This window comes from Neoarthrinium moseri, assembly GCF_022829205.1.
Source record: "Neoarthrinium moseri strain CBS 164.80 chromosome Unknown scaffold26_Wmoseri_CBS_16480, whole genome shotgun sequence".
NCBI lineage: Eukaryota > Fungi > Ascomycota > Sordariomycetes > Amphisphaeriales > Apiosporaceae > Neoarthrinium > Neoarthrinium moseri.
Window position 1 is genome coordinate 361323 of NW_026055140.1, and position 22717 is coordinate 384039.

Consider the following 22717-nt stretch of genomic DNA (forward strand, 5'->3'; position numbering starts at 1 on the left):
CTTGACGCGGCCTTCTTGTCAAACCTTAAAAGTCTGTTTTTGAAATTCGGTTCTCGGGTTACGCCGTCGAACCACAGACCAGGCACATGATCACCGCACGACGTCCCGAGGTCTGTGGCGCAGCCGATGCGACGTTGGGGATTAGCGGCGTCCACGGATGCCGACACGGCGGCCCCATACAAGTTGCGCATGTAGTTAAATGGTAGCCACGGCCCGTCCGCGTTCACTGTAAGCAAGTGATATTGAAGTAAAACAACAGAATCAATCACCTCTGCAATGTCGCCAGACCCGAAAGAAAGCGCTCAGAAGCCCGTCATCATCGTAGGCGGCGGGCTGGCTGGGCTGGTTGCAGCCTTCGAGCTGTCGCAGCGCAATGTCCCGACGCTGATCCTGGACCAGGAAAATGAAAAGACGTTGGGTGGCCAGGCCTTTTGGTCGCTCGGAGGCATCTTCATGGTCGATTCTAGCTACCAGCGCCGCGTGGGCATCAAGGACTCGCGCGAGCTGGCAATGCGCGACTGGTTTTCGTCCGCGCGCTTCGACCGCGAGAAGGAGGACTACTGGCCCCGGAAGTGGGCCGAGGCGTATGTCAACTTTGCGACCGACGAGATGGAGGACTACGTCAAGGCCCGTGGTATGGGTTTTCTGATGAATGTTGGTTGGGCGGAACGTGGTGACGGCCGTGCCGAGGGCCACGGTAATTCCGTGCCCCGGTTCCATCTCACGTGGGGAACAGGCCCAGAGGTCGTACGTGTCTTCCGAGAGCCTGTATTGGAGGCTGTCAAGAAGGGCATTGTCGAGATCAAGTACAGGCACATGGTTGATGAATTGATTGTCGACGAGAAGACTGGAGCCGCTATCGGGGTGAGAGGTCGGATACTGGAACCAGATGACTCGGATCGGGGCCAAAAGTCATCGAGAACAGTAGTCGGCGAGTTCGAAATCCATGGAGCCTCGGTGCTGGTTTCGTCCGGTGGTATTGGTGGTAATATTGAAGCTGTCAAGGCAGCCTGGCCCGTCGATCGTCTGGGCCCGACCCCAAAGAAGTTTGTTATCGGTGTACCAGCACATGTTGACGGCCGAATGATCGGAATCACAGAGAAAGCTGGTGGCAACATCGTCAACCGGGACCGTATGTGGCATTATACTGAAGGCTTGTCCAACTTTGACCCAATTTGGCCGCTGCATGGTATTCGAGTACTACCTGCACCATCTTCGCTCTGGCTGGACGCTACGGGCAAAAGGCTGCCACCACAGCTGTTCCCCGGAACCGATACTCTCGCCACACTTGAATATCTTGGAACTACTGGATACGACTACTCGTGGTTCATTCTAGACCAGACGATCATTGCTCGAGAATTCGCCTTGTCCGGCTCGGAGCAGAATCCCGACTTGACCAACAAGAGCATCTGGCAGTTCCTAACAACCCGCATCTTTGGTAAGAAAGGAACTCCTAACGTCCAGGCTTTCCAGAAGCAAGGCGAGGACTTCGTTGTAAGAGATAACCTGGAAGACTTGGTCAAAGGAATGAACGAGCTGGTTCAACCTACCGGTGGTGTCGCTCTGGACTACAAGCAAATCAAAGAGGTCGTCGAAGCCCGCGACGCGCAAATGGACAACAGCTTCTCGAAGGATGCTCAGGCCATGCTGATTCACAACGCACGAAACTACTGGCCTGACAAGAGAGGTCGCGTTGCACCACCCCATAAGCTGTTGGATCCAAGCCATGGACCCCTTATTGCTGTAAGGATGAACATCTTAACACGAAAGACGCTTGGAGGTCTGGAAACCAATCTGCAAAGCAATGTAATGAGGGCAGACGGATCGCCGTTCCCAGGATTGTATGCAGCTGGAGAAGCTGCCGGGTTCGGAGGGGGTGGCGTCCATGGATACAGCGCCCTCGAGGGAACGTTCTTGGGTGGGTGCATCTTCTCTGGAAGGGCTGCCGGGCGTGCTATGGCCGATGAGGTGTTGGACCAGCCCGCAGTGAGCAAGTTGTGATGATAATGTTAGCCGCGTCGGTTCCGAACATCTTGTATACATACCCAAATACAGACACACACGACTGAATCAAACGAGCGGCTTGCGGTTTGGCCGATGATGCTATGAACGAGTATCATGACGCGTTCCACCATCTTAGCAGTGATTGGCTCACTGGTGCAATGACGTGCTGCTAACAGACAACCCCAAATGAAGCATCGTCCAATCAGATTTGTTGCTCTTGTCAAGTCGTCTGGACGGATTGCAACTGGTCGTCGTATTGTGCTATGTTAGCTTCCAATACTCAGACGACCCTATTTATGTGTTTGGTGACTTTGCGTAATCTGAGGAGAAGGTCGCCTCATCATGAGTTAATGTTCTGATTTGTCCAGGCCTCTGCGCCAGTTACCCGAGAAAGCAGCAAAGTCATCTATATAACGGCCCGACGCAGACGTTGTATAATGATATTTGACTTTCCAAGCGCATTCAAATCAAACCCCACCGCACTGTTATCGAGTTTCTTATCCAATTTTCTTCATCATAACCATGGCACCTCCTTCTGCGGATGTCGACTTGGCTTCTGAACGCCTTGTGACTCCAATAGTGTCGAAGAACTCGAGTGCATCCCGTCTGAACGAACCGCTTAAGTATACTGGCACTCTTGACGACTACAAACACTTTGATGTTACATCAGTCATCGGCCTCGAGTTTCCAAAACTCCAGTTGACAGACATCTTGCACGATGATGCCAAGATCCGTGATCTAGCTGTGCTCGGTACGAGATACGCCTCGCAATTGTGACATTGCTATTATCTCTCTGACAAACAGAAGTTTCTCAAAGAGGTGTGGTTTTCTTTCGAAATCAGAGCATCGACATCGATGGTCAGAAGCTCCTGGGCCAAAAGCTAGGTGAGCTTACCGGAAAACCAATCACGTCGGGGCTTCATCGCCATGCGCTCTCCAACAGCAAGCGCGGTATTGCCGTAGATGAAAACGGCAGGCTTGACGACGAGATCTCGGTAATATCCTCTGAGCAGAACCGCAAGTTCTATCAAGATCGCTTTACAGCGGCCTCCAAAAAGATCAGCAGTCACGGATGGCATGCCGAGTACGTGATGTTTATCGACGCGATGCAATCTCTGAAGCTAAGACTGTCAGTATAACATTCGAGCACATTCCATCCGATTATGCTATTTTGAAGATCATCAAGACACCTGAGGACGCGGGAGGTGACACTCTATGGGCTTCTGGCTACGAGGCCTATGATCGCTTGTCACCAGCCTTCCAAAGGCTGGCGGAGAGTTTGACTGCTACGCATTACCAGCCGGCGTTCAACGAAGTAAAGGCCAAGTTTGGAGAAGACTTGATTGATGAATTCCGCGGTGCTCCTGAGAACACGGGACTTGAATTCAAAGCAGAACAGTATGTGTGGGTTATGACAAGTTGATTACCTCAAACCCTAACATCACACAGTCCCGTCATCCGGACAAATCCAGTGACTGGATGGAAGAGTCTTTTCGGCGCAGGTCACCAGGTTCATGCTGGATGGTACAATGGTGTCACGGAGCGCGAAAGTGATATCCTGAAAGATTATTGTAAGCCAGTTGCGTCATCATACGTGTGTAGCCCTGACCGATTTGGCCTTCGCAGTCAACCAAATCATTTTCGAAAACCACGACCTGCAGGTTCGCTTCCGCTGGAACCAGAACGATTTGGCAATATGGGACAAGTAAGTCGACCAACGAACCCACTGTGTAGTCGGAACAGCATAGATAACTGATGCGGCCCTCGCGACAGCCGGTCTGTTTTCCACACAGCAACAAAGTGAGCTTCACACACTGCAACAGAGGTGCGCCGCTAACCTAGACACAGCGACTATGCCGGCAAGCGCCAAGGAAACCGTGTGGTTTCACTCGGGGAGAAGCCATACTTTGATCCATCTTCTATATCTCGGAGGGAAGCGTTGGGCCAGACGCAGTAACAAAGATGTCGGCACTATGATACGGGGTTAGGGTGACATGCGGCATGTCACATGCCTTGAAGAGACACGATGCTATTCTTATGTAGACCTGATTTTGAAAATTTTTCGAATGCTGTTCTCTCACTATTATGTGCCAAACCCAATGAGAGTATCCGGACCAATAATACTGCTTGGGGAATGCTGGCGATCCACACAACATGATTCAACCAACCATTGTCGCTGCTGACATCGACCTGAGACGAGCAAATTATCCACGCAACGATACGAGAATTAGGTCCGTTAACTTTGGCTGGTGGCTAGCGCCGATCCTTCGGCGTGCAGTCCGCGATGATCATTGGCCTCCAACGAGGCTGTGCTACTCCTCGCACGTTCTTGCCCTTCCCATACGGCAGCCGCAGCATAAATGTCTTGGCGACGTCGTCTGTCATCACCTTGAGCACGCTCCCACGTGATTGCTTCTCCCGTGCGGCACAGCAGCCTTGTGCTCTACAATTTCCCGTCTCTCGCCCCACCAGCTCGCGTGAAGATGGCTGTGCAGCGACACGTGATTCAACCTCAGGCCAGAGGCTCAAAATTTGGGCAACAGCATCTCGGTCGCTCGAAAACGCCCAAGACAGCGCGCCGTGGAGCAAAGCGGTGCTTGGTCAAGTGGAATCAACTCCTACATATTGAAGCTTCTGAGAGGCTGCAGCGACCGGCTTCCGCTGCCCGGCCAGTCGATCAGGCGCCTTAACTCATAGCTGGGTGACTGTCCCTCGAATCGGATAGGACTCGGAGATTATTGTCGTGATGGCTAAGCCATCTAACAGCGCGACAAGCGCTGCGACAAGCAGGTTGCCGGAACCGCCCGTGATAGACAACCAACGGAAGTGGGATATAGCAAAGATCGTCATTAGATCGATTTCGACACTTGTCGCCATCGTCGCCACATGTCTCGCATTGGTCTTTGTGCCTCATCGACGGTACGATCCAGTTGCATACGCACTCCCTACTGTAAGTCAATGAACTCCCTTCCTTCAAGACTCACGTGGCCCTTCCGCTAAGTACCTCATCAAGTCTCTATCATGCATCATTTGGAACTCTGCAGAGTTCATTGTGCTATGTGTACGCCGCGACAGGTCCAAGGGCATTCACCCTGGTGCACATGTTGGGGTCGACTTGCTCATTTTTGGAGGCGCCATTGTATCGACGATGTTCATGTTTATTAATAGTAATTCCATGAGGAACTACTACGACGCCAGTGTCGCTGCTTACTACTGGCCTACTGACCGCTACCTCATACTTGTTCTGGGCGGCGTCATTGCCCTACTTCTGTAAGATAATTCCACCAGCCGCACATTACTCATCGCTCGGTGACTGATTTAGAGTAGGCCGATACACTTCGCCCTGTTTGTGCGGGCATGCGCTGAGACAGACCATATAGCGAGAGATCGCCGGGTCCAGCAACTCTTCCTAGCGTTCACCCAGAGGGCGGAGCTTGCGCGGGAGGATATCCATTCAACACATCATAACCCGGTCCCCCCAAGGGAGGTACAGCGTTTTGATATCGACATGGAGCGGGAGCTAGGGCTGAAGTACGGCAACACAGGCCTCTTCATCCCGGACAGAGAGTACAACCAGAAAGTGTTGATTGATGACCTTGTACGGATGACTAGAATAAGACGCAGCAGTGTCTAACATAAGAACCAACGCATGGTTCTCTTCCAAACCATAGTTTTCTGTCAACGAAGAACTACTCCAAACGTTGGAGAACCCGAGATCATCTTGCAGTGAAACAACACTTTTCTTTGCGCTCTTGCGCTGCGCATATCTAAATGTGATCAGAATGATCGTCTTTGGGGTCGCTATATTGATAGTACCTGGTGTCCGAAGTGCCAAAGAATTGGCACCAGTGTTCTCAAAATACGCACCCCAACTTAATGATCCAGCATAGCGGTAGCCCCTTTCCCCATCCAAGAAATTCCCCATCCAAGAAACATCGTGAGTGTATTTACCATTTGTTGCGGCCCCTTTCCTGATGCCTTTCTAACGCGTAGCATAATGAGTGCTGTGGTCGAATAGGCTGGACGCTGGGAAACCAGCTTGATTGCCATCTCCAATAGTGACTGATGAGATATAACTGGTGGATGCAACAGTCAGTCGGGCAGTTGAAGTGGCAAAGACTCCAGATGTCATCCGAATACAATCAGCGATCTGTACATGGGATGTTGTTAGCTTCGTGGAACACTGGCCCCCGTCCCGCCGCGCCCTGCGAATTATACATCGTCGGTAGATCTTTTCAGCGATGCATGTTACGATAGAAATGGGGGAGCATGCGATGACGCGCCTAGCGCCAGGTGTAGGGAAGTCAATGTGGGGAACTGGGGCGCCTGAATTCAACTCCGGCGCTAATACGTCGCCTGGCCCGGCCTGAATTCCAACATGCATAGGGCGTGGTGCTGGCCAAGACTGGTGATCATATCCGGTGCCCAGCCTACAAATAGCTGCTCCTCCCAAGGCGTATCCAGATCGTACCACTAAGGCAGCTATCCGGATTGTTCTGTGTGGTTTCCATCATGTTTGAAGGCTTCAAACCGTTTACTGTCACAGCCCAGTCTGACCCTCAAGTTGACATCTATGGATTGTCAAGCGGGGACTCGTCATCACCACGCCCTGCGCTACTGCTTCTCCATGGATTTCCGCAAACCCACCACATCTGGCATCGCCTAACACCACAGCTCATCGAAAAGTTCACTGTTGTGCTGATCGACCTCCGCGGCTATGGCAAGTCGTCAAAGCCGGAGCAAGTGGAGCAGTATGTAAAGAGCGCGATGGCCCGCGACTGCATTGCAGCTATGGACCACCTCGGCTTTACGTCCAAATTCTTCGTCTGTGCCCATGACCGGGGCGCACGAGTCGCACACAAACTGCTGGTGGACTACCCTGATCGTGTACGCAAGGCCATTCTGCTCGACATCTGTCCCACGCTGGCAATGTACACGGCTACCGACTTTGAGTTCGCCAAGGCCTACTTCCACTGGTTCTTCTTGATCCAGGCGGAGCCTCTACCCGAGACAGCGCTGTCAGCAAGCCCGCAGAAGTTTGCAGAGCTTTTCATGGGTGGACGTCAGAAGGATGGGCTTGCAATCTTCGAGAAAGAGTGCTTCGCAAATTACGTCAAGAATCTCCAAGATCCAGCGACGGTACACGGCATGTGTCATGACTATCGAGCGAGTGCAACACTCGACCTGGCCGAGGCGCGCAAGGATTTGGCTGAATCGAGGTTGATCCAGTGCCCGCTACGCGTGCTTTGGGGCAAGTACGGAGTGATTGAGAAGTGTTTCGATGCGATACAGGAATGGAAGAAGGTGGCTACGGAGGGTGTATCTGTTGATGGACATGCGGTCGAATCAGGGCACTATATACCTGAGCAGGCTCCAAATGATGTCTTAGCTGCTATAGATGAATTTTTCGTTTAGGGCCTTTAGCCGCGAACATCCACAGTTTCACTACTACTTTCCAAAGATTTCAAAAGTTTCAACATCAAAGTATCCAAATGTGGTTTGTCTTTGACTATCTTGCGTAGATCGAAGGGCCTCTTTTTGGTCGGACCGAACGCTCTCATGCAGTGTCTTTCTCCAGTAGGGCAGAGCTAGTCTGGAAATACTTCTTTAGATACATGATCACGGTCCGAGATAGGGAGGCTGCAAGCTACGTATATGGATTCAAGAAATGCATTCATTGACGTGACGGCCCCAGGTTGGTTGACACGGCAAGAGCGAAGTGCGAATGGAGACCATTAGACGTGCAAATAGCATACCGGGTTCGTGACCAGTTGCGATAATGTGGGTCAGTCCAGCGAACGCGCTTGACTCAGCACGCACATTGTCTTATCCGGTCGGAGGTTTCTTATCCCGACACTCGTCGGAAACTGATTCCGGCAACTTGATTGCCAGAACGTATGTGTGCACCGTGAGTCTTTGTCGACAAGTTATAAAATCTGCAGTCAATCGATAGTCATCTGCCAAAGCTGCAAATCAACTTGACACTTTCGCAAAATGTCTCCCAAGTTACTTAAGATCGCAGTTATCCCCGGTGATGGGATTGGTCTTGAAGTAATGCCCTATGGGGTGCGATGCCTCGAGGCAGCCGCCAAAGTCTTTGGCTTGTCGTTGGAGTTTGAGCACTTCGACTTCGCGAGCTGTGACTATTACGAGAAACACGGCGACATGCTACCCTCGGATTGGAAGGAAACGCTTTTGAAGTTTGACGCCATCTACTTCGGCGCGGTGGGAATGCCAGACCAGGTCCCCGACCACGTCTCGTTGTGGGGTAGTCTACTCAAATTCCGACGGGAGTTCGATCAGTACATTAACTTGCGGCCATGCCGCCTCATGCCTGGCGTCAAGAGTCCACTGGCCAACAAGAAACCAGGTGACATCGACTTCTGGGTGGTCCGAGAGAATACCGAGGGCGAGTATAGCAGTATCGGTGGCAAGATCTTCGAAGGCACTGATAGAGAGACCGTCGTCCAGGAAACGGTGATGACCCGGGTCGGCGTTGACAGAGTGCTGCGATATGCATTCAATCTGGCTCAAAGCCGACCAAAGAAGAAGCTAACCAGCGCAACGAAAAGCAATGGGATTAGCATCACGATGCCATGTCGGTAACCCTATCCTCCCTCACTGTTCATTTTCTCGCCATACTCGAGATGCTTTTTATTGGAGCTACGTGTAATTCAACTCGAATATCGGCGTCCACAGGCATTTACGACTATGTTCCCCAGAACCCGCTGAAAAGGGAAAGGCTAACATATTCCTTCTCTGTAGACTGGGACTCAAGAGTGAAGGAGATGTCTTCAAGCTACTCCGATGTTAGCGTTGAGAAGTATCATATTGATATCCTGACAGCGCACTTTGTACAACGGCCAGAGATATTCGACGTCGTCGTTGGCAGTAACCTGTTTGGCGACATCATGTCTGACTTGGGGCCCGCCTGCACCGGCACCATTGGCATTGCCCCGTCAGGAAACCTAAATCCAGAGGGGAAATTTCCCAGTTTATTTGAGCCTGTGCACGGCAGTGCTCCAGATATTTTTGGCAAGGGAATTGCTAACCCTATTGGGATGATCTGGGCAGGCCAAATGATGCTGGAACATTTTGGCTTTTCGGAAGCTGCGGCGGCAGTGTTGAAATCCATTGAGATTGTATTGGGCCGCTCGGACCTTGAAGTCATGACAGCGGATATGGGCGGGAAAGGCAACACACAGACCCTGGGCGAGGCGGTAGAGAAGGAGATTTTAGCCTTCAAGAAATGAGAACGGCTCACAGATGTTCCAACGTCACTTTAGGTTCATTAATCAACATGTGCGGTGTAATCAGTATGATTTATCATGCAACACGCGCAAACTCAAGATCCAACTCCATACGGACCTTAATGACATTTCGTGAGTTAGTGGCACTACCGCTCTGCTCTGAATTGTGGCGGGTGCCACATGCTATCGTCGTCTCCGGACCTTCGCCCTGCCCGTACAGAAAGCATTGGTCTCTGATCCCATATTGTGTCACACATGGGTATGCTACCCGGTGACTTGCTGAAATGTGTGGCCATCTGATGCTGTCTACCTCAGGAGCCCGTCTGTTATGGGATACACGAATTGGACTCTGACCACTTGCCTCGTGGGTCCCCAAAAGAATCCCTCTCGCCCGTCTGAATACCGGCCGCATCAGAGGAAGAAATGCTGTTAGTCGGCGTGAGAAAGAATACTTAAAGAGCTTTGCTGACTCACCTGTGATGATGCTTAGGTTGATTTCTACAGCTGACCAATTCACAGGGCCAACCTCGAGCCAGGTTAGATCTTTCGCCTCGTCATCATATCGGCTGGAGGTGACTATCATCATTGCGGAGCAGACACAGACTCTTGACAGCGTCAGCAACGGTTTTCAGGTCAGAGAGAAGTCGGATTACGTGCACAATTCCAAATAAAAACATAGCAATGATGCTCAACTTTTGCCAAGGTGGCAGTCGCAAAGCCCCTATCAGGCCTAAAACTTTCGTCAGGCTTGGAACACAGTACAGTTACAGCCCCACGAAACTTACATGCAGGAAGGATCATCAAGCACATGTCGATTACCAAGTGACTCGATACCGTGCCAAGGAACAGCTTTGCAGTATTGACGAAGCAGTGGTCGTCCAGGGGCCCATCCCACTTAATACTTGGTGGTATGCACTGAAAAACAACCAGAAAGAGCTAATACTGCTATCAGCATGGCGGAGTCCTCCGGTCTTGCAAACATACCCTTGCCAGAAACCACGATAAGACACAGAGTCCCAGGGCAATTATGCCAAATCTCACTCCTCGAACTGAATCGAACGCTCGCCAGTATAGAGCAAGTAGCGATAATTGCGATGCAGTAATTGAAACTGTGTAAGCGTGTTCCATGATCCACTGGAAAAGTGATGAATAGTATGACGCCTGCGACGGAGCGATCTTTAAGTTAGCGATATGAAGGCCAAGGCCGACAGTCAGCCCTGGTTAAATCAGCAGAAGAACTGTTCAGTCGAGGATACTGAATTACATTTGTAGCCGACTGCATCATATACCACTGCCGCAATCTTGCGAGTTTTAGTCATAATTCAATCGGAAAATAGTGGAATATGGGTTGTACTTACGAATGCGATGACTATTAAGTAATCATCGTACCAGAGAGCAATGCGCTTGAGCACTCTCGCCCACAGTCTCAGTATCAGAATAAACGTTGCCACGACGAGTGTAATCGTGATTGCAGCATAGCATTGTGGCTGGCGGGATTCCATCACGCTATTGGCAAATTTCATGAGCCGAAGAGCGGATGAATTTGCAGCGCATGGGCAAAGGATTGCATGGAATAAAGTCCGGTGACGAGCCCCTCATCCCAAATCTGCACACTGCATGAAAGTTACACGGAAATGATGCGGTATGTTGGACAGGTGAACTTTCGGCATTCATTCATGGCAGTGAGGAATCAGGTCATTATGTTCCGGCTGCCAATTATCCAACTAAACACCACACCTATAAATGTCGCTCTCTTGGTTTTACCTCTATCGTACGATCTATCCGACGTGCGGTTGCATGAAAATCCACTCCCAGTCCTAACTCAGGTCGGGCTTATCACAGTGATATTGATATCAAGTTGTGCCAATCATTTGTGTTTTAGAGCTACTCAAAGAACATGGCGCTAGTTCATCTACCCGAACTCACAGCTGGGTTTACTTGAAATACCTACGCTACATAGCACAGACATATCAGGTGATCCTAAGCCGCAATCAATATTAAAAGCCCAAGTGCGCTCTATCTAGGATCCACTGTACCATCATGAACAGGAACAATCGTATCTTTACAATTGAGAATTCCCAGATTATCCGTGACTTTCGTGTCCGTAAATTGTGAAATTGAGAAAGAAAAGGTTAAGTAGATTAGTTCTCGAGACACATTGGCTATATAGTGGAGAACTGTAACTTGGTCGATGGCTCCAGCCCAAGCACTCCGCCTTGCAGAGGCGGAAATGGCAATGCACCAAAAAGAAAGAGTGATGATACATGGAACACCTTGGAAGTTGAAGCAATCATTTCTGGGTTGTGTCTTATTCAGATGAAAGATATCGGAGCCATTACGTGTCGTCGCGGTCTGATCGAGCAATGGCTCGATTTAGTGACGAACCCCCTGATGACGCGCTAGGCGTTGAGCTCGTTGCCAAAGCGGCGGCGGGTCTTCGGCAGCGAGACCTTGCTTTTCATTCTCATCGAAAACGTCTAGGCAAAACTTTCCGAGTAATTCTGGATCATGATCGAATTTGGCCAGGCTTTCCAGGGTACGTGGTTGGTAATAGAGATGAATCCCAATTAATCTGTGGCAGCAGGGGTGCCTAATGGGACAATGGAGAACCCGCATCGGCTCCTCTCATTTCGTGGATTTCTCCGCCAACAGCAGCCCACCTTGAGCGCACTAGACCAGCCGTAGGCGTGCGTGACATGCTGCACATAGCCGTCCCCTGTCCTTCCCCCGCAAGATGTCAAGGCGTTCGTTATAATTCCCGGTAGCCACACAAATGAGTTGTGCCAGCTACACAGACTCTGCATGCCAAGTCCACCAATTGACCATCCCGCGGATGGAGCCGCAAGAGTTCCTATCCACAAACATCATCTTGCCCAGGCAGGGGTTGAGCGGAGCCAAATTCCATAAATACTCATGATGTTTCGTCTTCGTCAACAGTTTCCGTCCCAAGCAGCCTGGTATTAGCTGAACTATTCATTCGTTTCTACTGTTTCCAACCCTTTCAGATTCACGATGAAGTCATTTCTTGCTGGCCTCACCCTGGTTGCCTCGGCCCTTGCCGGGAGCCGTACATCAGCTCCGTCTGGCTGTATCACTGTCGCTAGCAGCGGTGGTGACTTCACAAGCATCCAGAAGGCAGTGAACTCCCTTTCGACTTCGTCCAGCACCGCACAGTGCATCTTCATTGGTGCTGGCACCTATAAGGAGCAGGTCCTCATCAGCTCCCGCAAGGCTCAACTGACCATCTACGGTTACACTGCGGACACATCCAGCTACAGTGGCAACAAAGTCACTATTACATCAAGCAAGAGCCAGGCCGACGGACTTTCCAATGACGAGACTGCTACCCTTCGCGTCAAGGCTGCCAACTTCAAATTGTACAATGTGAATGTCAACAACGGTTACGGCAAAGGGAGCCAGGCTGTTGCCCTGAGCGCTTATGCCGACAGCGGCTACTACGGGTGCTCTTTCACTGGATTCCAGGATACCGTCCTTGCTCAGTCTGGTTACCAGCTTTATTCCCACTCCCTGATCCAGGGTGCTACCGACTTTATTTTCGGCCAGCAGGCCGCGGCTTGGTTCGAGTCATGTGATATTCGTGTGCTGGCTGCATCGATTGGTTACGTTACTGGTAAGTCTAAGTTGATCGCCCTCGTATTTAGACATATTAACGGTGCTCGTTCCCTATAGCCAGCGGCCGCTCTTCTTCAAGCAGTTCATCATACTATGTCTTCAACAACTGCAATGTTGCTGCCGCTTCTGGTAACAGCGTATCGGCTGGTGCTTACTACCTCGGCCGTCCTTGGGGAGCTTACGCCCGCGTCGCATTCCAGAACTCGGCTCTCAGCTCTGTTATCAACTCCGCGGGCTGGCACGTCTGGAACAGCGGCGACGAGCGCACTAGCAATGTGGCCTTTGGCGAGTACAAGAACTCCGGCGATGGTGCAAAGGGTACCCGCGCGAGTTTCTCCAAAACCTTGAGCTCGGCTGTTTCTATCTCGAGCATCTTGGGAAGCAGCTATAGCAGTGCTGGCTACTATGATAACAGCTACATGTAAAATCTGACTGATGAGCACCGACCGGATGCTACTGACGAGCAAGTCTGGATTCAACGCAAGCGTCCGTAGAGACGATGCTCTACTTTCTTGTAAATACTTGGTATACCCAATCTGAACATATGTCTTGACGATGGAACTCTCATTTTACGTACAGTGAAGCTCACTTGATTCGATGTCATGAGACCCCTCTCGATATTCTCTGGATCTTCGGAGTTGGACAGTGGGCAACCTTTGTCTAAGTGCCGCCCACGCTCAGCTTTGGGGACTGGTTATCTGCAAGATCTTCCATCTTAACGTAATTCGCCCGAGTCCATTGACGAGCCAACGCATGCTGTTCATTGGTGCATATTTGAGATACGTGCTCCGTTTCGCAGTTCATCCTGGAAGATTCCAGAGCTCGATACACGGACAGCCCATGGGTCCTATCGTGGTGGATATTGGAGGATCCTGTTTACGTTGCCAGCAACTGATAGTGACGAGAGCCGTTAGTATGCGCAAATTTGCAGGTTTGATGCTCCCAGTGAGATGATAGGGTATGATGAATTGAAGAGCGGGCTAGAAAGCCTTGAGACATTGTTGGAGGGCGGCAGTCTCATTAGTTGACCCACGTGCCATCAGAGAGGCAACGTCTGCTGTGATTCATATTGGCACAAAAGTATCAAACGAACCCCGCATCACATTTAAAGGTACAAACCTTGCAAATATCGTCGAACTATACACATCTGTGGGTGTTATTAACTCACATGTTGAATTGCGTCGAACCCGGACTTTACGGTTTTATACCTTTTATACAACGTGTAAAATCCACCGCACCGACAGCTATAATATGCGAGCACCCCTAGATATCTCTGAGGAACCGAGCTCCGGCTTCGTACATCTCCTTAGAACTTTTGAAGTTCATCACTCAACGTGGCGATGGATGTTTGTGTCACCACGATGATATTTGACGCAACCAAAGGGCATGTATTCATAAATCATTAAGTATTATGTCTAAGTCTATTCAATTCCGACCGTCTAAGGGGAGATTATGAACCTGATGTCTCCCCGTAGTGTTTCTCATTCCTTATCAGAGCCCAGCCACACCTGACCATCCAGAACAGAGCATACAGCGGCGTTGTCAACAAACCTAAGCTAGCACCTAAGATGGCCTTGAAAATCATGGGCTTCCAGTCTTCGAGGCTGGGCTTGACTGCACCGGTGTACGTCCAGTCTCCTCCATTAGGGGTTCCGACCAGTATCAGGAACCCGATGACCGGGCCGATGAACAGGGCAAAGGAGACGACGGCAACCAGGAAGCCTCGAAGGACCTGCGAAAACAGGAAGACCAGCCAGTGTGCTAGGCAGCCCCCTTCGTACTTGGCGTCGCTGCGGTCCAAGAACAAGAACCACCGCACCAAGCGATTGGAGGGTTCTGCAAATCGGCCCACCGGCTGGATGCGTCCATTCCTGAGGTCTTGGTTGACCAGTATCAGCTCAATCAACCACGTGATGATACACTGCAAGATGATTGTGACGGTTGCATCCCCGACTAGAGTATTGGGAAACTGAAATAGGTTGATGGCCTGCTTGGTGGTTCCGTACATGCCTATTATTGTCTCAGTCAGCAGTTCGAGTCGATGGAAGCGCGCTTCCTTACCCACGGCAATGGCCATGTTGATGACTCCCGAAATGACGGCAGCAATGAAGCCATGGGGGACGAGGAGATAGAATGCTTGGTGTCCGGTGAAGTGCTCACTCGGCTCCAAGAATCCCTCGCGCACGCCCTTGAGGATCACCTGGCGGGGCGAAGCCTCGGGATCGTCGGCCGAGGGCTTGCGCGACGTGAAGAAGGGGTTTGCGGTCCAGGTCATGATGTCCCGATGCCTGCCAGGAGGTTACCCTCCAAGAAATAGAAATCCGGAGTAGCAATGTGTGTCGTCAGGGAGGCATGACGCAGCGAGCAAAGTGGAACAATGAACTCTTTTAAGAGGGCATCGTGGTGAGGCAAGCTGACAAAGGGGTCCTGGGCAAGCGGGAAGACCCTGTCACAAGGTAGCTGCTAGAAGACTTTAGCTCCCAACAGCAGGATTAGCTGATGGGCGAGGGCCAGCAGCGCCTTACAGACCTAGACTAAGGTCAGCTAGGATGTGCCCGAGGATCCCGGTCCACTCAGAGCCAGAATGGGAAAGCATCGTCCGGAATCTAGGCTCGGCCGAATGGACTCCCCGCAATGTCAGATCGCGAGGACTCGGGTGGGACAACGAGCCGCATCTCTCCGGTGTGCTGGATGTCTCGGCTTTGCGATGCAGAAGGTGATGAGTGTGCGACCTCGAGGTAGCACATTCGGCAGTCCACGGAGGCTTACCAATGGTGGTGATGGTGTCATTTAGAAGCATTCTCGAAAATTTCCGAAGTGGGTGGTTGATCGCCGCATTCATGCAGGGACTTGTCAAATTGGAAATTGCCCAGTGGTGGGGCCAGCTCAGTCAGGGGACGCACCCTCACCTACCAGTACTCTGTACATATTGGTCTCCGAAGCCATCCACGATGCTGCCAGAATCGTTCACTGCCGCATGCAACACCTCGAATCTGCCGTACGTATCTTGAAGTGCGATCCGGCAATGATGGAAGGAAGCCCAAGGTATGAGTGGCTCTTGACTATCTGATAGCTAGTCACACGCAGGCGCCTGCAGTACGTTGGATCGCAGAAGCTTTCTAAAGACACAATCGCGGAGGCCTGCATGGCTCTTAGTCATAATCAGCCAGGGCAACCAGCTTCCTTACCGGGCTAGGAGAACTGCCATCGAACCGACTTACTCACTTATATCTTAAACGATAATGGCTCCATGTGAATGTCAAACAGACTGATGTGAAGTCGTTGGTGCACCCGCTTGACGGGGTCGCTTGACTCCGCCGCCAAGTTAGTGCGGCGAGGCGAAGGTGTGTTGCCTTACCACTGAGGGCACCATCACACAACGGTATTCACACCAATGGGAACTGGTACATCGTCACAGTTGGCAACCCTGGCTTGGCTGTAGATATTTGGCATTTTAACAAATTACTCGGAGTGCTCGTCCTCCTGCGTTAATATATTTCCAACTCCAACATTTACATTCGCGATTGTCTCCGCCCAGCATGAGCACCCAACACGGTACTTGCACTTGCACTAACGCCCAGCATGGCGGCGTGGCCTGCGGCCAACCTGTCTCGTCGGGCACCCTGTGTAAGAAGTGTCATAAGTATTGCGCTGGTTGAATGAGGGCCGGATTCAAAGCTGAGAGATGTTAAAGCGCTGAGCATATCTTCCTTACCGTGGCTGTTCCAAAATTTGCATTGGGAAAACTCCCGGTTTAGCTAGGTACCTCAACTGCCTCAGGCAGCCTAGCGTACGTGCCGGTTGCGCCTCCGTAAATCCAACGTCTATCCTACCAAGCCACTCAATATCATAAACCACTGTGCGCGCTACTTCAGTATCAAGGATTACTTTTGGGCCTTGCTAATGGTGCTGTATCAAATCTGCTGTATGTGCTGTATCACCTGACCCCACCCCCTAAAAATTAGTGGGAGTCCCCTATAAGCCCCCTAAATCCACCACCACCACCACCACCACCCAACCTACGCACCTAATAAGAAGACCGTGAGATCAGCCTGAAAACGCGAAAAACGCAATAAAATTTTAATATGGTAAAAGTGGCACGATTATATGTGAAGTGGTCTGTGCGTCAATTGCGTAGGATAATATTGTGGTATTATGTGGTTATCTCCTAATCGTCCTCCATCGTCGTCAGGTCCAAACGGTCTTCAACCTCGATACCGCCTTCTAGCTGTTTACCATCACGATTAGCTGTAATAATCGTTGCGATTCGTTGATCTCGTGAGGACCTCCTTCGGGAGGATTGTAAAGCAAAATCCCAAGACGATCCATGGTGTTACGAATGGGTGCAAAAACGGCCTACTTTGCAGTAATTTGGGTGAATTGCATTTAGCTGGGGATGGTATCAGAAAATCACTGTCTGTTCGCCGGGCCGGTGGCTTGGGCACAGCTGGCGGCAGCTGAATTTCTGGGGTCTGCAGGTGGCTTCAGCTGAATTTGGGGGGCGGGGTCAGGTGATACAGCACATACAGCAGATTTGATACAGCACCATTAGCAAGGCCCTTACTTTTATAACCATCGTAAGCTTACCGCTGACGAGTGCCTTTTCTTACCCAAACTCAAACCACTGTTAAACGGCTCTGCTAGGGATCACTAGCCTGCCCCGCGCCGCTCTGCCACCCCAAAGGCGTCGAATCGCAATTATCCAGGCCTTGACACGAACAGCTCTCATACGTCCCGTGGGATGGAGATGGCGAGAGCATCCATCGGCTCGACACTACCAGTTCAGTGCGGGACCCGCAGTCTCGATTCAGATCGTCTCGGATATCCACATGGAGTTGATGGATAGCCAAGTCCGTACCGACTTCGACATACCTGCCCGCGCCCCGTACCTGGCACTGCTGGGAGATATCGGCTGCTTTGGGATGGCTAACCATCCGATCGAATTCATCGAAAAACAATTCAAGAAGTTCGAAACGGTATTATATGTGCTAGAGAACTATGAGCCGTATCATTCAAGTTGGGCTGGCGTCTAGATGACCATGAGTGAACTCGAGCGGAAGCATAATGGCCGGCACAGTGACAATTTAGGCCGATTTGTTTGACTGAACCGCAAGGCTCACGATATAGTTCAATCCAACGTCACGGTGATCGGGACTACACTTTTCTCCGACATCCCTACCACCGCGGAGGACCGCATCGGCAGAGGCATGAACGACTTCAGGCTCATCGGGGCCTGGACAGTGGATCATCACAAGCGCCGACACCAAGAGGGCGTTCCGTGGTTGAAACAAATGACTAGGACTCTGGAGAATTCTAAGCGAGAGATAGTGATTTTCACGCACCATAGTTCAACGATCGATCCTCGTAGCACAGCTACCCAGAACCGGGATAGCCCGTTGAGGTTTGGCTTTGCGACAGATATGGCTACTGAGTACTGTTGGCGAAGCTCCAACGTCAAGTTGTGGGCGTTTGGTCACACGCACTTCAACTGCGACTTTGTGGATGAAGCCAGAGGAAACCGTTTATACACGAATCAGAAAGGTTGCTTGAACAGGCCACTCCAAGACGGACTTGTATTTGACGTCGCCAAGGTTATTAAACTTGGCTCTTCGACAAGTTGACACAGTGAGTTTGAAACAAGACACTCATCTCGTAAATTAAGACCTTCGTAGTATGCGGAAAGGACAAACAAAGCATGTGAAATCTGCCTGTTTTGCTGGCGAACAAGGGTGACCCACTTGTGGGTGTGGCCCATTAAGGGGTGGGATACGTTAGGTGTGTTTAGGCATTCTTGTACAGGCAATCCAGGTCTGTGCCGCGGAGCTTGGAGAAGACAACCCGAATACACTGATTGCTATGGTCTGTAGTGCACAAGTCTATCAATGGCAGAAAATGTAGCCGGAGGCTGAGAGGCCTGACCGCCTTGCATCCTGTTGGCTGAGCTCAATGCTGTTGGTTGGGCTGGTTGGGCTCCATACGGCTGGTTGGGCGGGCAGCTTCACTAATGCACGCCAAGCTTTGCTAAGTATGGAACCTGACATTCCGCATTTGCATGCCACACAATCTTGACAGCACGTGAGAGCTTAATTTGCTCTTCTTCTATCTTACTTGTTTACGATAGAGTCACAAATCGCCCATCAGAGACTTGTAATTCAGTCAAGAACGGGGGATGAAAGTACTACTCTTAAACCTTCCATGTACGACACCACGGTATCTTGGGAGCCCCTGCCGTCCGCCAAGCTTCGAAGGATTCCATACGATGCAAGGTGTGCTTTGCCTCAAAGATCGGCGCTCGAGGCAGTTGATGCTGTGCCGCAAATCCAACTTATTTACTGCATCGAAATGTCCTCTCTTCTGCCCTGGCCTCTTCTGCATTTCCCACGACACCAAATCCATGCAATTTTCCCTTGAAGATGCTTCACGACTTCCACAACAAACTGACTGGTGTGTCAATTTTGTTGGCGATTGCTTTACTAGGTTGTACTGTGGGAGCTACATGTACTGGTTGGAAACACGACAGGATCAGCTTGGATGACGGATCACAATTTTCAAATCATTACTCGGTGTTTCTCGATCAGTTGGCTTGTCCAATTAATGCCACGGAAGATTGTCAATTTGCCCGGCGGTCATACGACATCACAGCCGAGCGCGATCTTGTGAATGGTGGCGGCCGGTCACTAGACCTTCCTTCAGACGAAGCAGAAGCAATATTCAGACTTGCTCAAGACAGTTTCAACAAAGAAATCAACCGGGGAAACACAAAAAATACAACGACGTTGAAAGAATTCATAACCCGCAACGCCACCGTGTCGACTCAGTCCCTCCAAATTCTTGGTGAGGATTCCATTATACTTCAAGTTGAGCCGGGCACGAACGAAACACTTTTGTGGACATCATTCTATATGTACTCTACCGGCACACTTGATGGATGTACCAACGAGACGTTGAACAACATGACCATCACAGCTGCCGCACCGTATCTCACGCAGGAGCCCCGTCTCAATAATCTGACGGTTCTAGCAGGCACATGGGCAGCAGCTGGGACCAAGATTAGCGATGACAAAACCAATGGGGTGGCTTCGCTCGTCAAAGGGTCATTCGACAACACAATACCTTGGATAGTGGTCACTACATTGATCGTGGCCTCTTCACTCTAAGAGTGTCACACATTACATTTCTGCACGACTTGGGTCCCTGATAGTAGATTGCGACAAGGAGTTACATCTAGTTACATCAAGACACACAGTGGCGCAGCCAACAAATAGCAAATTGTTTGCCATTGAATGATTGCATGCGTGATACGTCAGGGCCTTACTGTCCTGCAGCAGTGAGATAGTGAAAGCAATATCTGCGATCCAGACTACATTGGACCGATGATTGTTAAACCTTTGCCGGAAGGCTGAATGAGAAATCCAGTAGCAAATTCTGGACACACTTTGCCTTTTGCCTCTCTTGATTGTTGAATGGAGTTAGACGGATTTTAACTAGGCGAGCGAATGGATAATCAGGGCATTCGCCGCCTCAGGAGGACAGCTGCAATTGTAACGGAGACGATCATAGCACAGGCAATGGTAATTCAAGGTCTAATGCAGTGATATGATGCTGAGAGGACAATCTTGACCTGACCATTCCCGTTGAAAAAACATAACCCTCTCCGCGTTCATGACCCCCATTTCTTATTGACAGCATCATACAGAGTCTGGTTGATGGGCAGGACGCTACCATGTCTCAGATTGGCCGGAAATGCGGATCGACTACTAGCTGTCCACGTATTGCCCTTGGGGTTGGTGCTCTCGTAAGGCCTATAGCCATCACTGCCGTAGAAGTCGAGTAGAACATGGACCTTGTTGTCGACCTGGTTGTCACGGTACGCAGCTGGACCTTCCACACCTGACGTGATTATTCCAGAACTGCCCCCAGCCCTGGTCCACGAGCCAAACAAACCGGAGTTTGAATACTCCAGAAAAACTGTTTTGGCAGTCTCGTCTTTCATGAACCGGAGATAGTTGGTGTTGCTGGTGTCTAAAGGAAGAATATCAAGATCTATAATGTTCGTGGGCGAGTAATTGATGTACGTTTGTGGTGCTGTGAAAGTTTTAAAGTCACTTGTATACGCATATCTGATCCGGATGTTTGATGGAGTCCCCGTGTGCTTGGTGTCTGAGGATGAATACTGAATTCTGGGGTCAGATATATGCCTACGGATCAAGCCGCCAGATGGACGGAATGACTCACAAACTTAGACGCCCAGTGAACGAAGTACTGATCTGCGATAATCAGATGAGTAGAACCCATGGAAAGTGTTAGTGAGCTTGACTAACTTTTTGAAGGATCCCAGATCGCTTCAGGTGCCCAAACCATTCCCGCAGTAGATTCTTCCACGGTGACAAGCCTTTCATTGTTCCAGTTAACTAGATCAGTACTCTCCCATACGAAAATTCCGCGGGAACCTGTACGTTGCGCGGCGTCCCAGTTTGTCTAGTCGCGTTAGAGAGCCCAAAGGTATCGAGAGATGGCTGAGTTGTTCTCACCTTGCCAATATTCAAGTCTGTCCCAACGATGTACCTTTCCAACATTTAGAGTCAGAATTCCGATACTCCAGCACATTAATAAGGATGGCTGCATATCCAAACGATTGCGCGACCGGTGGTCTTGTAGGGCACAGTCCAGAGTTGTCCAGAAGACTCGAAAAAGACTACCCCAAGAAGGAAGATGCGTACCATTTCTTCCCAGCCTCAAATCCACCTCCTTGAACTATTGCAGGATCCCTCACGCCTCCTGTTCCTTTAGTTGGCTTAATGACCGGCTGGCCCTTGTTCAAAGACTTGAAGGAGATGCCATTATTCCCATTGCTGAGATGAAAATAGACATAGGGATCCGCCCCAAGGAAGAAGGCACCCAGATATCCCACCAAGCCGGTATCGATCCGCTTCTGAGCTTGAATGCCAAAATCAGCAAGATCAATTGGGCTGCATGTGATAAGTTGGGCCAACAGGGCTAGAGTAATGACAATACTCGGCGCTCGAGATAGAGCCATATCGACTGATGAGAAACAAGCACGGTCGACCCAATACAAAAGATGGTTCAGTCAGACGTGTCATTGGATGTTATGGGCATCGCCAGTCTTTGTGCATTTAGTGCACCCTCAGGCGAGCCGAAATGGGAAAACCGGAGCTTGAATCTTCAAGTATCCGCTGTAGATCCGGCAGTTGAGGCTAAACACCGTGGAAGTTCGCTTTGGGGATGACGTGGGGCAATTCCAAGAACTTTGATTGGCGGAACATTTATGTTTACCAAGGTTGAACACCCAGCACGCTCACGGTGGCAGCAAGTGCAACGTTCAAGACTTAGCCAAGCAACATACCTAGCGGTTGAGTTCACAACGCTGCGAATCCGCTGAGAGGTAGTTAATTACCTGGGTACAGAGAGGAATGTGTCAAGTCTCGGCGTGGTGCATTGCGAAACCTCTCCTCCACTTTAGTAATAGCGTGTGGATACGGGGGGAGCCCGGGGTCATACTTTTAATCCAGTTTTATTTCCTAGTTCATTCAGGGGCAAGTCAAACTTGATATTGATGATCTCTGACTAGTTACAGACGGATGGCCTAGGCTTGGCGTCTTGGACCAAACCTCAACCCTTGTGCTACTCTAATCCAGACGTCGTTGGTGGAGAAATGGAAGAACTTGCTGGGTCCTTACTATCCACGAGATTGAAAATTCGACGTCTTGTACTCCCTATCATTTCAAAATATCTGGATTGAATATCTATAAAGTTTAGTTTTCATATTTTCTTTTGTCTCGCATGTTGCGATCCTTCAGTGGCTGTCACTT

General features: G+C 50.4%; 9 protein-coding genes across 9 annotated transcripts; 7 read left to right on the forward strand and 2 right to left on the reverse strand.

Annotated features, from left to right (window-relative positions):
• Positions 1–276: 276 nt before the first annotated feature.
• Positions 277–2001, forward strand: JN550_007102 (uncharacterized protein; the record flags this gene model as incomplete). The annotated part of the gene is made up of 1 exon (XM_049318915.1): positions 277–2001. One exon carries the CDS (start codon positions 277–279, stop codon positions 1999–2001), a length of 1725 nt encoding a protein of 574 aa, XP_049170997.1.
• Positions 2002–2526: 525 nt separating this feature from the next.
• Positions 2527–3961, forward strand: JN550_007103 (uncharacterized protein; the record flags this gene model as incomplete). The annotated part of the gene is made up of 6 exons (XM_049318917.1): positions 2527–2755; positions 2809–3088; positions 3139–3402; positions 3454–3575; positions 3631–3709; positions 3853–3961. The coding sequence occupies 6 exons, from the start codon at positions 2527–2529 to the stop codon at positions 3959–3961; spliced, it is 1083 nt and encodes a 360-aa protein (XP_049170998.1).
• Positions 3962–4487: 526 nt separating this feature from the next.
• On the forward strand, positions 4488–5638 carry JN550_007104 (uncharacterized protein; the record flags this gene model as incomplete). Its single annotated transcript, XM_049318918.1, has 4 exons — positions 4488–4597; positions 4771–4954; positions 5018–5274; positions 5332–5638. The coding sequence occupies 4 exons, from the start codon at positions 4488–4490 to the stop codon at positions 5636–5638; spliced, it is 858 nt and encodes a 285-aa protein (XP_049170999.1).
• Positions 5639–6516: 878 nt separating this feature from the next.
• On the forward strand, positions 6517–7419 carry JN550_007105 (uncharacterized protein; the record flags this gene model as incomplete). Its single annotated transcript, XM_049318919.1, has 1 exon — positions 6517–7419. The coding sequence occupies one exon, from the start codon at positions 6517–6519 to the stop codon at positions 7417–7419; it is 903 nt and encodes a 300-aa protein (XP_049171000.1).
• A 579-nt stretch (positions 7420–7998) lies between these two features.
• Positions 7999–9257, forward strand: JN550_007106 (uncharacterized protein; the record flags this gene model as incomplete). The annotated part of the gene is made up of 2 exons (XM_049318920.1): positions 7999–8602; positions 8770–9257. 2 exons carry the CDS (start codon positions 7999–8001, stop codon positions 9255–9257), a joined length of 1092 nt encoding a protein of 363 aa, XP_049171001.1.
• Positions 9258–12266: 3009 nt separating this feature from the next.
• On the forward strand, positions 12267–13312 carry JN550_007107 (uncharacterized protein; the record flags this gene model as incomplete). Its single annotated transcript, XM_049318921.1, has 2 exons — positions 12267–12885; positions 12945–13312. The coding sequence occupies 2 exons, from the start codon at positions 12267–12269 to the stop codon at positions 13310–13312; spliced, it is 987 nt and encodes a 328-aa protein (XP_049171002.1).
• A 1025-nt stretch (positions 13313–14337) lies between these two features.
• On the reverse strand, positions 14338–15162 carry JN550_007108 (uncharacterized protein; the record flags this gene model as incomplete). Its single annotated transcript, XM_049318922.1, has 2 exons — positions 14338–14897; positions 14949–15162. The coding sequence occupies 2 exons, from the start codon at positions 15160–15162 to the stop codon at positions 14338–14340; spliced, it is 774 nt and encodes a 257-aa protein (XP_049171003.1).
• A 4138-nt stretch (positions 15163–19300) lies between these two features.
• JN550_007109 (uncharacterized protein) lies at positions 19301–20044 on the forward strand (the record flags this gene model as incomplete). Its single annotated transcript, XM_049318923.1, has 1 exon — positions 19301–20044. One exon carries the CDS (start codon positions 19301–19303, stop codon positions 20042–20044), a length of 744 nt encoding a protein of 247 aa, XP_049171004.1.
• Positions 20045–20547: 503 nt separating this feature from the next.
• JN550_007110 (uncharacterized protein) lies at positions 20548–21924 on the reverse strand (the record flags this gene model as incomplete). The annotated part of the gene is made up of 5 exons (XM_049318924.1): positions 20548–21060; positions 21123–21154; positions 21209–21365; positions 21419–21452; positions 21608–21924. 5 exons carry the CDS (start codon positions 21922–21924, stop codon positions 20548–20550), a joined length of 1053 nt encoding a protein of 350 aa, XP_049171005.1.
• Between the last annotated feature and the right edge of the window lie 793 nt (positions 21925–22717).